Below are 15,384 nucleotides of genomic sequence, written 5' to 3'. Positions count from 1 at the left end.
ATGACGTCCTATTATGAAGTCAAAATATCTGTTGTGAAAAAGGTGTAACCTTACAGCTATTCACCACAATTGCAAATACTACAAAGTTAACCCTTACATACTGTTCATAACCTGGCCCTTCATAGTATGGATCGAGTCATTTTTGACCCAGCTTAATTATACCTTTATAATTAGTTCCTTTACCAAATTTTGAACCACAAATGTATATTGCATCCATAGATATGTTATCAGTCATTAATAAATGGGTGATTTATCCGTCATTAATGTGTCAGAGAGCAGAGAGTGTTTTCTTTAGGTTTGACACTTTGTTTATAATGAAAATACATTCACTAGCACAATACATTATGATCTCATGTTATCTAAAACAGGAGAACAAAGCAGCGATAATTAGGTCTTTGAATTTTGTTGAAAGTAAAGGATGCAACAAATTTTTGAATGTTAGGTTTCATTATAACCATTAAAAGCATAAATCAACACTGCTTGCAAATACAAACACATGCCCTTCTTTTTTGTCACTTGTACACAATCAACTCTGCATTGAGTGCATTAGTCATAAAACAAAACAACAAACTGGTTTGTACATTTCAAACAAACAAAACTGCAAAAAACATTACTTTTGCAGTCCTTTTCTGTTGTGCAGAAGTTGCATCTCCCTCTCTTTTGTCCCCTTGTGACAACTGACTGTGGAACTGCAGACTATTCAGGGCAAAGTTCGGACAACTGTGCTGCTGCGGGTGCTGTGGTTAGCATGTGGGGAAAGTGGTGTTGCCTTTGCATAAAGGAAGTCACAAGGGCCTTTCCTCTATTTTCTCTATGTTGTCCTCCTCTTCTAATACTTTCTCTTCAACTCACTGCCTCATTTTACATCTTGGATTAACAGATCCACCAAATCATTCCTTCCACTCCACCAAATCTGTGAAATCTCCATTATAGGAAGGACTATATTGGACAACCACTATGTTGGTTGCCTGGTAATTGATGGGTTTGATTTGTTATTTTGTATAGGCTTGTTTGCTGGTGCAGATGTCCACCTAGGTGGAAACCCTAGCAAGTGTAGTAAGGGACACACCAGCCAGGGAACAGTCCACCCTGAGCTCTGTCCCCACTGTCCCAATGACAAAAATACAGAGATGGCAATCTATAGTTTCACTGTTTCAAGATTCCACATAACCAGCCTTTACCTTGATTTGACCCCCTCTAGTGACTTTAAAATCCCTTTGAATAAGTACGGGTCAAATTTGACCCAGAACACCCTCTATGTACAACTATTCATACTAGCTGCACAAAAATAAATAATATGAAATATTTCCATTTTTGTATATTCTGGGCCACTTTAGGAAGAGGCATAAAATGTTCAGGTCTTTTAAATGTCATTTAGGCTATTTTTACTGCTTTCAAGTGTCAAAATGTGCCAAATTTGACCCCAACAGTATGTAAGGGTTAAACTAACTAAAATTCCATAAAATGCAAATATACATTTTTTGATACAAAAATGACATTGAGCGCTGTCCACTGATCTACAGTGTCATCCAGAGATACTTTCTGGAACACATTTTATTGAAAATCATTAGAGAATTAAATTTATAGATAATGGAAGGACCTTTTGGGGGGGGGGGGGGGGGGGGGGGGCTATGATCATGCACAGCTGTTGGCACAGGGAACACATATGAGTCTTTCTGTTTTATGAATCCAAAGCCATTGACACAAATTTTACTGAACTTTCCAAGTTAATTGAAAACCTAATAGCTACCCCATGCACAGGGATAATCAACTTCTGTGAAAAGGTATGCTTTAATGGGTGCGTGAGGCTGTCTATTGAGACTTCATTCATTCTCCTTCTACAGTGAGCCCCATTAGACAGAGCTGATGGATGTGCCTTATCCTGAGTTTCCATTTGCAGTCTCTTGTGGTCATGTGACATACATAATTGGTGTCACTCTGATTGACTGCATAACACCACTGTGGTGCAGGCCACTCTTCTCAAGATTTCTTTCTGAGACAAGAACATGTCACGTGGCCTCTCAAGTCCTTCTTACTGCCTGCATGCAACAGTCCACTACTACACCCTGGAAATTAAATGTATTTTACAACATTTTTAGAAGTAGCTTATAGATAGATAAAATACAACTTCCATTAACTCCAAAATTGCCATATTTACATAATTTATCCTGCTAGCAAGCAAGAAAGCAATCCATACTTAAAGTTAAGAATGACAAATCTTTTAAACACATTTAGCTCATTCATCATGATTGCACAGCACCAAATGGCTGGTCAGTTTAGCAAGTAGCAGTTAAAACTATGTTAAGTATATTCATCAGATGGCCAAAAACATGCCTCTTATGAGAGGGTATTTCTTCATGTCTGCGGGATGTGTAAGTAAGCTAACATACTAGCTTTCTGTTTGCTTGTTTTGCACTTCTGCACCCTAGTGGCCAATATGGTGGATGTATGAATCAACTGCAGGTTATACATGCCAATGCATTCCTGTGAAGAGCTCTATTAGGCAATTTAAGTGAAAACACCTGTGTGAGTGCAGCACATTTTTGTTTTTTTTGGCATTAGGGATGGTCTTATTTATTTTTTTATTTGTTATTTGATCTTATCTTCTCTCAGGGGTTTAATAAATATCTTAAAGTAGTAAGAGTATAGTCTCAAATAAACAGACCCATGTAAAGTAGAGTTATGTCATCAGGTTTGTGATGCTGGCTGACCGCATTCATGTGAAAGTAGATCTCCTGTGAGCATAATGAGACATTGTTTCTGGAGGAGGAAATGTGATACACTACTCAGTAATAAATATCGCTTAAAGCAAAACCTGTTTTAAATATAAATGGTGAACATCCACATCTGCTTCTTAATGAAATATAATATTTTTACTCCTCTAATCTACATTTTTCATAACCTCTTTCATAAAAATTCTGTGCTAATGTTTGATTTGGTGAGATTGATTTAATCCTCAAATCTTCTGGAAAAGCAAAGAGTTTTTGAGGAAGCACCTGCTTGCTGGCACAGAGTTATTTCCACGGTAAACACTGGAAGAGTGAGGAACGTCATCCGGAGCACAATAATACGGGGCTTTCCCTCAGTCATGTTTACCTCAGAGCAACTTGCCACTGGAGCAGCTGCACAGACTTGCTACCAACTCCATTACTGTAGTACCCAACTGCAGATGTTTTAAACAAAGAGTGTGACAGGTACCCTTTGACTGGGGACAAAACAGTTTTTCACACTTATGAGTAACAGTGATTGTTTTACTTTACATATGAAAGTTATAAGAAACACAAATCAGATGAAAATAAAAGAGTAAATATCCTGAATTTAACCCACTAACTGTGATATTAATAACCATATCAATACATAGAAAACGCTGCCATTACAGTAAAATCCAGGTGCACCTGGATTTTGTCTGCTGCTTGATGTCTGCTCCTACTATTGGAGGAAAAGTGAAGCTCTCCTAAAACTCATGAATGTCCCTGAGGAACAGCAGAAGTGCCTGTTGAATGCATCGGGGAGCTCAATTGTTCCTTGTTTATTGACAATCACTTTGTCTTTTTAAGGCAAATGCAGGAGCAAGACCCTCTCTCAAACCATGTGTGACAGAGGATAGAAATGGTTCCCACACAGACAGGAAGTCAAAGAGGGGCCACTTGTGATGTAGAGGGGGATCAAAATTGAGGAAAGAGTGTGTGTGTGTGTTTGTGTGTGTGTGTGTGTGTGTGTGTGTGAATAAATCAAAGCTTTGAAAAACATTGAAACAACTCTGACTGAACCATTACAGTACAGTTTCTAGTAAATATTAATTTATAATCTTGTTTTACTTTACATGTTTTATTCAATAAATCTCCAGCTTGGCCACCCACACGTGCAAGCACATATGCATAGACACTTTCAGTCACATGCAGCACACACTCACATTAAAATGGGAGTAGAAAGCATTCATTGGCAGCATGTATGCTTTTGGCACAGAGTTGACCAGGACTGCTTTACTAAAGGAGACCCACGCTCCCTTTCTTTCCCACCGTTGTTCAGGTTATCCTGTGGGGCCACTTATGACCCTTCTGCAGGCAGGATGCAATGTCTGGGGACCCCAACAGAGCTGTACACAAGCATCCGCCAAGCCCTGGGAAGAAAACAAGGGCTGATGGAAAACCAGAAGAAGGGAGAATAAAGAGAAACAGCAGTTAGTAACCAGGACGCACTCAATAACACTCACCATGCACCTGCAGCCTGTGTGTGTGTGTGTGTGTGTGTGTGTCTGTGTGTGTGTGTGTGTGTGTGTGTGTGCGCGAACATGTGTGTGTGTGTGTGTGTGTGTGTCTGTGTGTGTGTGTGTGTGTGTGTGTGTGTGCGCGAACATGTGTGTGTGTGTGTGTGTGTGTGTGTGTGTGTGTGTGTGTGTGTGGTGAAGTGAGGTTGTTCCTTCAGAGAACTACAGCAGAGCACAATCCCCACACACACAGCACAGGTGGTCCAAACAAAAACCTGTGAAGTGTTGCCCAGAGAGTAATATCCCCACGTTGCGTGTTGTATAAAGCCCCCCATAGGAAACAAACACTTCCGGTGCTGTAAGATTTATTGTTCCCTGCTCTTATAGGTTACAACATACTGTGAATGATATCTTCCTTACAAGGTTCTTTGATTCATTTTAATAGCATTTCATAGTAATAGGTCATACTTACTGCTAGATAACTCAAGGACATATTGTTTGGTGTTTATTGTTTCCATCGCCGAAGAAGAGTGGTGAATTCCCTCTTCAGCGCATTGTGCGGTGAGAATAGGAAAGACCTGGTTAGCTATGCTGTATGGTGTGAAAAACCCAAAGCATTGTTATACTTTGATGGATTGACTGCACATCAGCTTGCATTTCATTTCCCCAATGTGACAGACTTTGCATCTGTATTCACATCCGCACCCTGCCCTCTGCACCAGATACAGATATGGAGCTTTACGCAACAAAAAAACCCAAAGCTCAACATTCAACACTGAATCGTTTTTATATAGGAGGTCAATATTAGGGTTATCTATTATTAGACATAGCATGAGTTTAGGGAAACACTGGCATAGTGCCTTGGAAGGGACCTACTTTAGGAGAGTCAGGGTTTAAAACATGACTGTCTGCACCCTCTAGTGTCAACACTGGAGAATGTCAACAAGCATGCAACCTACAGTAAAGCTGACCTCATCCACAGACTGCTTAATGTAACAGGGGGTAAATACAGAATTGGTAGACATTTACTATTTTAATCCAGAGTAGCATGCAAAAGAAACATTAAAACAAAGACACAAATCAAAACATTTATGCAGGAGGATAGGTGGGTTTGTAAGAGTTCCTCTCAAAGAACACTAAAAGGAGGAGCTTGCAGATCAATTACCCAATTACTATGAATAAGAAGTTTTGTTGTGAGCATTGCTACTAGTGTCAAAATATAAATAGACCTGTCTCACCACATTAGATCATTTTCTGGGGCACATGAACACTCTTCTTATAGTACAATAACATTGTTATTTACCATGAATACCATATTTACTATAATTTACCATGTGTTTTAAAGATATAACTGAAATGCTTAATGTTTCCCAAAGCAGCAGACAATAAAGGTAAAAGGAGGGTTGAGAAGAGAAGGATAAGGGAGAAAAGAATCACTATTGTTTTCAAACATTTTGCCAAATCTGAACTTTTATCATGAACAATATTTATATAGCTATGTATGCAGAAACTCCAATACTATTTCTCAGTTCAGAGGGTTTCAAGACCAGTTAGTTCATCTCATGTCCAGACTGTTTACTGCTTCACTGAGCTCCTGTAAACTATAAACATGTATCACGGTTCAATAAGTTACACAGAAGTATAGTGGAGATAAACAGTACAGTAACACAGACCATCAGAGGAACTGAGAAATATGTCATGGAAACCACGCTTTCTCTTTTTACACATGAGTACCCAGAACTCAACCACATTTATAAGTCAGCACCCACCACCCATACAGACACATGCAGCACGGCTCCTTTTCTCTTCAGTTTTTGTCTGATATGCAAGGACATTTGCTGCTTAAAAAAAAACAAAACAAAGATCCATGTTACAATCTAAAAAAAATTATGCAGTGTCCACTAACACTGTCATACCATACCCTCATTGTCTCTTTCTATTCTAGCAGTTGAGAAAAGATTTTGATGAAGTTATAAGCTGAAATATAGCTGCCTATTATTCAGTAAACTTTATTCTCTTTGTAATTGAATCAGTCAGTCTAACTTCGGTTGTGATGCATTTGTGAGTCTGAATTCGTTCATTAACTAACAAGTTGAATATCTGATTAAAGTTAATTAATTTAAGTTTAATCAGCAGGTGATCTTCGTACTGTTTTGTAAGATGATCTGCCACAGACATAAGATAGGGTATGACAACACAAAATAGACAAACTGCTATCTGTTTACAGTAAACTCAGTGTAATCCCCCAGGGGAGGCCCTTGCTGTCACTGTAAGAGAGAGAAAAAAAAGCAGAGTGTGAGAGACAGAGAGAGTGCAAGAGAGAGAGACTTTCAAAAACAAAATGAGCGAGAGAGAGTGACACACTGAAAAGCACTAAGTTTTCAATAAGGAAACTGAAGACATTTTACATCTGGAGTACTTTTGAAGACACAAGCCTGGGACAAGTTCAAGTATGTACATGTTTATATCTCACATTACACACTAGTGTCAGAAGATAAGGTACTGTAAAATTATGGCAGTAAAATTAACAATCACACCAGATAGTGTAAAATGTAGAATTAAAGGGAGTCATTTGGATAGGTTGTTACGATGATTTAACTGGAAAATACTGAAATGCTTGATAGTTGAACACTTGTAGAGTTTTATAAGCGTGTTGTAAAGTCACACAGAACATTGTGTACAGCCACCACATGGAGACATAAAAACTTATGTTAACATAGTGTTAAACACAAATAATAATAAATTATTATGATATACATGAGTTTGAATTTACGCTAACTAAAATAATTAATAATTCCCAGTATATGTGTGAATGTGTGGCAAAGATGCTCATAGTAAAAAGTACTGTTGCTGAGGTCAGTTAATGTAAGCTTGCTTTCAGTTATTATGAAAACAGACAACAGATATAGGCTAAAATGTATTTTATTGCATATTTTTGTTGCTGCTCACTGGCAACTTTACAACTTTGCTTAACAACACATTTTTTTAGTCACACAAAGTTGGATTTTTAACAGATAAAAGCTCTGATACGATCATCATGACAGTCGTTTACAGAGAGTTATCTTGAGTTTCTTATGTGCTCTTATGGGCAAATAGAAGCATGATCATTTTTCAATGTTCAGATTACAAATACAAATGCAAGAATGCTGACTGCAAAAGTCATTCAATGCACAGTGAGACAAATCATTTGCAACAGCAGTATGATGTCCAGGTAAGGTTTTAGTTTTGTAGGACATTGTTCCTGCACAAGTGAGGCCACCTAAACTTCCCAATTCACATGTAAAACCATAAACTTTCACTTCCATGATAAACATGAATCCCTTCAAGTTGCTGAGTATTCACATATTGGTAATGTGGTTTAAAATGGCTCTTACATGTATTCATAGGACCGTTTGGTTTTAAAGTGTAACTTTAAAAAAAATATCATCATATATTTTAAGTTTTATAAAACTGTCTGTTCAAATAAATATAGAAACATCACTGATGAGTACACCATAACTCACATTGACACAAATAGAGAGTCTTCACTGTAAATTAACACATCATCCTCCCAACAGTTCATTTAAGGCACCTTATTTTCCTCTATTTTTAACTCTGACATGGCCATTTGGCTGTATCGCAAACTTGACATGCAAATGAAACTATATAAAGTTGAAAACATTTTCCACTTCCTCAAAATGAAGGTCAATTTGGTTGAAGTGCACTTGTGACTGAAAGAAAACTCTCCAATGATTTAGCAATTTTAAATGAGTTGAATTTGTTTCAGCACCGGGTATGAACTCTCAGACCAGGCCTAGCAGTGGGAGGAGTGGAGATTGAAAACAGCTTCAGTAGAGCTCATCTGCTTTATCAGGTAAGCGCATAAAAATGATAATGCTGTAACTATGTGAACCTATGAGTGAGCATGGAGTCATTGATCATTTAAAATGAACTGCACAGTATTATACAGCAAGAACTGTAATGTTATATTAAGTAAATCTTGTTAGAAGTATTCTGTATAACTGCAGAGGACAATCATTTCTTTTACACATTCAGGATGGGCTGCACTTGCAGTGGCCAGAAACAAGATGACAGTTTCCACAAAGGAAAACAAAACTCTCATGCCTACCAATCACCAAATCACATCGTAAGTAGACAAACTGCTTTACTTATTTTAACTCTAAGTTAAAAGTATAGTCATTTCCTGTGATTAAAATGAGTCTAGATGAATTATTTTTGTTTTTCATTGATCTAACGTGTATTTTGAATATTAAAAAATCATATTTTCTTCTTTAGGCACGAAGTGGAAACACCTCCTCTGATAATGGTAACTGCTGAACACCACACAAACTCTCCACTGAAAAATAACAGGCCTACGTTTATGTAGTTGACCACTGTCGTGCAGAGAGATACTAATAGCAGTAAGATGAGGCTACATTTAGCGATTAAAATCTCTATAGGATTTCCTCTGTTCTCTTCTGGGGAAAAGATGAGATTGTAGACGAAGGAAAGTCATTTTTGTGTCACAGACGGTATAAAAACTTCAGAAGCCTCATTCCTAAGAGAAGAACAGCTTTTGTAATAATGTACTTTAAAATGTAGCTGTATGCTTGTGCTGCATACATCTGCTTTATTCATTTTCATGTCCACAGTAGCAGCCAAACCAAAAAAAAAAATAAAACAATCTAAACAGGCCTACACTGACAATCAATAAAATGAAATTACTGCAGTACCACTGGCAGATCACTTCACTGAAATAACTGTTTGCTCTATATGTCTTTAGATGACATCGTGTTTATCGCACAACATGACTTCAAAGCAACCAACGACAGTGATCTACCTTTCAGAAAGGGAGACAAACTTAAGGTTTTGCAAGAGTAAGTAGACTTGTTTTATTCCCTATTAATCCAGCAGTAGCGAAAGAAAATTATTACCCATTACGTCCAGGCTGTAAAAGTAATCTGACATTTCTGTTTGTCTCTGTTTGTTAGAAATGGAGAATGGTGGCTGGCTCAGTTGTTGTCAACCGGACAGGAGGGCTTCATACCATGTAATTATGTAGCCAGAGCAGATACGCTGGAGGTGGAAAAGTAAGAAGTGATTTCACACACAACTCATAACACATTTGCACATCATCTTTAAATAATTACACAATTTGTGTTTTGTGATTCTCTCCTCTGCAGATGGTTCTTCAAGAACATAGGTAGGAAAGAGACTGAACGAATGCTTTTAGCACCTGGAAATAAACCAGGTGCCTTCCTGGTCCGAGAAAGTGAGACTTCTGCAGGTGAATACCATCATTCTGTCTTTCTGGTCGCCCCACAGAACTCTAATGTCTGTGGCAATTCGTTTGAGGAAGGCATTGTCAGAAACATGACTTTAAAACCTCAATTGGGTGTTCCAGTGTGAAACCCTACTGTATGTGTAATGGTAAAATGTATTTGTGTTCCCCAAATTAGGGTCCTTCTCGCTGTCAGTCAGAGATTCGGTAGAAGACCAAGGAGATGTGGTAAAACACTACAAGATCCGCACTATGGACAAAGGTGGTTACTACATCTCCCCCTCCAAAACGTTCCCATCTCTACAGGAGCTGGTTAAATACTACACCCGTAAGTAATAAACTGCATGATCAAACGTTTAAGAGCTACATTCTCTAAAAAGAAGTAGAGATAGACTCAGATTCAGTTCACTGCTGTGAACTATAACATGTCTGCACTCTCTTTGAAGTTAGACCCTTGTGATGCGTTTTATATTTCCTGTGAGAGGAGTGATAGTCTTGTCACTTCTGTGACTAAACCACAAGATAAGAAGGTAAAATCTCTAGAATGGCTGAAAACGCTCAGCAACTTATGAGAAAACAGTACTTACATGCACACACAAATGAGCTTTTAAGATTATTTACAGAAAACAAGCACTCAGAAGTAGAAATTTACTGTTCGAATAACTAAATTTAGCACAACAGCAAAGAAAGCAGGAAAGAAATATGGTTTATCATTTAATGTTTGGGTGCAGGTACAGCAGACGGCTTGTGTCAGCGGCTGTATGCTCCTTGTAAGGCTAAAGAACCCCAGCAGCCATGGGCACATGATGAATGGGAGATTCCTCGAGAGACACTGAAAATGGTGAAGAAGCTGGGGGCCGGGCAGTTTGGAGAAGTGTGGATGGGTGAGAGAAAGCTAACAATGAATCTTGTCATTGGCAACATCGTCATGTCTGCGAGTAAAGAGCAGTTTGTTAAGCACCCCTGTTTGAATTCCTACGACAGGTTACTATAAGAGCACCCAGAAGGTTGCTATTAAGACCTTAAAGGAAGGCACCATGGAGCCTGCGGCCTTCCTTCAGGAGGCCAACCTGATGAAGCAGCTGCAGCATGACCGACTGGTGCGACTCCATGCTGTGGTCACTAAGGAGCCCATTCTTATTGTCACAGAGTTTATGGTCAATGGTAAGAAAGCAAGAAATCGTTTTATTGGCTAATGCCTTAGCAGAAAAGTGACAAATGTGTGCTTTAAAGCTGTGAGCAAACATTTAGAGATCAATATTAGGAGTTTGTATTAATAACTCAAGACCTCTTACTCAATTAGAGAAAAGAGAAAGAACTGAGAAAGAGTCAAATATACAAATTCATAGAGTGGTAACGATAAAGTAAACTTTATACAATATAATGCAATCAGATCCAAGACTACATTAGTAAAGCTTATACTATTAAATTTATGAGACCGTGTCAGTGAATTCAATGCTGTGGTAGTCTTTGAGTCCATAATATGTAATGTTATTATTTGGACTGAATTATGCAGTGTTTTGTACACCCAGTTTGTTGGGAAGGGCGAACTATAGACTCAAAAATGACCACAGAAATTCATCAAAAGCTGACATTCTTAACTACAACATCAAAAGCTTCACAAAGATATATTTAAAACTATATATAGCTATTAAACATGTATTTGTGTTGTGCCTAAAAATAATGATTGCAACTTTATTGCTTAATAACTGTAAAGGCAACACATGAATCTGGCTTCTTCTAGTGTACGAGGCCAAAACATGTGTTTCAGTGTGACTCGATTCATTTTTAAGAAGCTTCTCCGAAACTACAATATGTCTGTTATCTTTCGTTCCTTATGGTGATAGAGTTGTGCTTCTGCTTTTCTCATTCACAGGATGTCTTCTTGACTTTCTAAAAACAGACGAAGGGAAAAAGCTAAAGCTAAACAAGCTGATAGATATGTCAGCACAGGTGGGAAAGTTACGTTATATAAGAGATTTTCATCACATTGCCTACGCACACTTTTCTGTGATAAAATAAAAGCCTTTTCTCAGGAAATTAGCTAAATGGAGAAAGATTTATTCACTTTTCCCGTGAATGCTTCCGTGATGTTAAGCAACTTTTCATCTCTGACTTCTTTCTTTGCAACAAAACTAACGTCATTAGCATTTAATTCACTGATTTTTGCATCCTCCGTCAAAAACAAACACTAAACATCTCCACTGACCTCAAAATCTATTTATACAGTACCTGTTGCACTTTGAATGTCAGTTACACTACTGTATAGGCTTTGACGCCAGCCATGAAGTGAATGCACGTGGAAACTGTCAGCAGTAGATGTGTGGTTTTCGTGGTGGGGCTTTTGCTCGTCTGGCTTGAAAGCCTCGCCCTACGTCAATTATTAACATCCGGACAGGAAATCATGCTATTTTTCCATCCACAGCGAGCTCCCTCAGAACTCTTTTGCCCCTCCAAAAAAAGCATTTTGGCTTCCTGAGAGTTGGCACATCCTGTTAGGCTCACTTTGTTGCCATTATTATACACATAAATGCAAGTATTCACACAATCACATGTACACATACTGTAGCTGCAATACTGGATGTGCTCTAGTGTGACAATTATATACTGGCCAGAGATAAAAGACACATATGTGTACAAAATCCTTTATATATATCCTTTGAATGAATTTAACGCGCTCTGAAAGTGTTATATTCAAAGTTCTTGGCATTAAATTTACTTTATTTTCTGACTTTCCTTGATCTGATTCCCCTTAAATGCTGTTTCAAGAATCCTCTCCTCTTCTCTTTTATGGCAGATTGCTGAAGGCATGGCATACATCGAGAAGAAGAACTACATCCACCGAGACGTGCGTGCAGCAAACATACTGGTCAATGAGACCTTGCACTGCAAGATAGCAGACTTTGGCTTGGCAAGGATCATTGAATCAGAATACACGGCTCATGAAGGTGCAGTATGCACAGCGATTACCACATCAGATGTGAAATGCTTCCAGGGCCGTAGAAAAGGATTTTATAAATACTGAGGACATGAGTCTAATGCACCCCTCAATTGTGATCAAAAAGAAGGCCTCTATTTTATTGTAATATTTGTATTTTTCACATTGTGTTTACCAAGTTAACTGCTTCCTTTCTCCAGCAACATGAAGGTTTAAATATTGTTTTAAAGAATCTCCAGACTAAGTACAATAAAACATACACAGTCTAGAAATACTGGAATCATCCTATAAAATACTCATCATGTGGTGATTGTTAATTGTAGAAAGTAAAACCCCCACTGGTTTCTAAAAACCACCAAATTCACTCAAAAAATTGTAGCTATGGCCCTGAATGCATCCTTCAACTCTTTAAGCTAGATCCACATTATTTCAACAATTATTTTGACAATATGCTATGGTTTTAATAAAGAATATAGGCAGGCGATATGCACAAAATCTATCGTGGTACATGTAATTTTGTATTATCATAGTAGTCATACATATATATCATGATAATACAGAAACACCATTTGCATGCTGAGGTGTAATGGGTGTAGCAAGAGCTCTACCGGTAATCAAACCTCTATGATCTCACGTATTTGTTATCACCTCGCCTAACACTCACAGTCACACACGCACCAATTATGACAGTCAACACCCTTTACAATATCACAATTTCCTTCCATTTCCTCCCACCCACTTTCCAATAACCAGGTGCTAAATTTCCCATCAAATGGACGGCTCCCGAGGCCATCAATTTTGGCACGTTTAGCATCAAGTCAGACGTCTGGTCCTTTGGGATCCTCCTGACAGAAATAGTCACCTATGGAAGAATACCATACCCAGGTACAAGAAGTGAAAAATAAATAAAAAGAGACAAAAATGTACTAAATACTAACATTACAAATGACACTTCATCATTCATTAATACCATCATTAAAAGGTAGCAACATTTTCTTTTTCCTTATCAGGGATGACAAACCCAGAGGTGATCCGGTGCCTGGACAGGTCGTACAGGATGCCGTGTCCAGACGGCTGTCCTAAGGAACTCTATGAGATCATGATGCTATGCTGGAAGGAGAAGCCTGAGGAACGGCCAACATTTGAATTTCTGCAAAACATACTCAACGACTTCTTTATCGCCACGGAGGGACAATATGAGATGCAGCCATGATGAAAGAAAATGTTTCCCGTTGTTTACTGAAGACAATAAAAAGGCCTGAAGAGAGACTTGAACGGATAGAGGATCAACCAAAAATCTTTATGATTGATACAATTTATTTTTTTAAGCAAGTGAAATGGACATACCTTTTTATGCCTTTTTTATGAGTGAATGTAAAAGCTGTTTATGGCTTCTCCTGTCTCTAAAGCATCTGAAAGAATGTCAGTGATCACTGCAAAGTCAGAAAACAACATTCAGAACCTCAAAGGCCTAATTTTATTACATTGACTTTACTCCTGCCTTTGATGGCTCCCACCCTTGACGGCAACCACAGAGCATGAAGACACATGATATGGAAATACAAATACATGCCCAAAGTAAAACGACCTTTGGACCCGGGGAAGTCGGCAAAGGTAAAGTTGCAGATTAAATATTTGCATGGTACAGAGACGAGCAGCCTGAGATTACAACCACGATACTTTGCACTTTTTAAAAAAAATTCCTTCTGTCATTCAGCTGATATATAGAAAAGAAAGGGCCTTTTAAAGAGAATTTATACTTGCATACATTCTTTTTTTGTAAATTAAAATATTTACATTATTTAGAGATTTGGTTTGTTCTTGTATTTCTTTCTAGTTGTCTTAATTAAAGCACCTTAATGCATGTATTTTAAAAGCAATGTTTCAGTGGCTACTGTTTAAAATAGCAATTGCACTATTTGTCAAAAAGGGTAAATCAATTCACGGAGAATCTTAACACCTCTATCATGCATTTAGAAAGCTTGAAGGATAGGTTCACAGTTTTCTCAAGTCTGTCTTAAAACAATAGTCAAGTGCCCAAATAAACACTGAAACAGATTTTGCTCACAATAATCATTTCTCTTGTTCATACTGGCTATTAAAAGATTCCCTCCAAATGCACTTACAATGTAAGTGATGGGGGACAAAATCCATAGTCCTCGTTTTGAGCAAAAATATATTTAAAAGTTTATCTGAAGATAATTTGAGGCTTCAGCCGTCTGAGTTAATCAAAAAAGATTAAAGAATCAAAAAAGATTCATGGTTATTCTTTTTAGTAAATCATTACCTCTTTGTGTCTCAACAGACAGCGTTTACCTGTTTCTAAAGGCAAAAACTTTGAAAAATAGTGATTTGATGTGACAAATTTGGACGGCTTCAAATAAACTTTCAAACAATTTTTTTGTGCGGAAGGAAGATGGTGGGTTTTGTCCCCCATTACTTACGCTGAAAGTGGATCTCTATAAGCCAGTATGAACAGGAGGAATTATTACAGCAAGAAAAACATGTTTCAATGTTCGTTTGAGCTCCTGAGTCTTGTTTTAAAATAGACTTTAAAAATTGTGAACCTATCCTTTAAAGCTCTACAACAGGCACATTTTAAAACTGATTTTCTGCTGTTGAACAGTGTGACATCATAAAGAAGAAGGCGCTATGAATGAAACAGGCATAAAAAGGGGTTTGCACGCACAGGATGTCCCATACAAACATAATAATCACATAATCACTTGCAGCATGGAGACCAAATGAAAGTCTGGGATTTTAATTTTATTTTGACTCATACGCAGACATAGGTGGATAATGGAAAGTGCATAGTGATTATTAACAAACCAACGGTATAATACTAAATTTAATGTTTACCTCAGTACACAGTGAGAGACAGCAGTAGCCTACAGGAAGCCTTTAAAAGCAACTGACCCGACAAAATTACAGCAGTTTTAAGTAAACCATCCCTAGGGGGGGGGGGCAGACATTATCTTA

General features: G+C 37.9%; 1 protein-coding gene across 1 annotated transcript; it reads left to right on the top strand.

Annotated features, from left to right (window-relative positions):
• Nucleotides 1-6,505: 6,505 nt before the first annotated feature.
• blk (BLK proto-oncogene, Src family tyrosine kinase) lies at nucleotides 6,506-14,212 on the top strand. The gene is made up of 14 exons (XM_044329896.1): nucleotides 6,506-6,657; nucleotides 7,974-8,060; nucleotides 8,243-8,333; nucleotides 8,483-8,513; nucleotides 8,970-9,063; nucleotides 9,178-9,276; nucleotides 9,370-9,473; nucleotides 9,646-9,795; nucleotides 10,199-10,351; nucleotides 10,452-10,631; nucleotides 11,344-11,420; nucleotides 12,265-12,415; nucleotides 13,159-13,290; nucleotides 13,416-14,212. Exons 3-14 carry the CDS (start codon nucleotides 8,244-8,246, stop codon nucleotides 13,616-13,618), a joined length of 1,464 nt encoding a protein of 487 aa, XP_044185831.1. The 5' UTR covers nucleotides 6,506-6,657; nucleotides 7,974-8,060; nucleotide 8,243; the 3' UTR covers nucleotides 13,619-14,212.
• The last annotated feature ends 1,172 nt before the right edge of the window (nucleotides 14,213-15,384 follow it).

The sequence above is a fragment of the Thunnus albacares genome, chromosome 16 (assembly GCF_914725855.1).
Source record: "Thunnus albacares chromosome 16, fThuAlb1.1, whole genome shotgun sequence".
Lineage (NCBI taxonomy): Eukaryota > Metazoa > Chordata > Actinopteri > Scombriformes > Scombridae > Thunnus > Thunnus albacares.
Note: the sequence above shows the minus strand (reverse complement) of the source record. Positions and strands in the feature narration are given on the sequence as shown.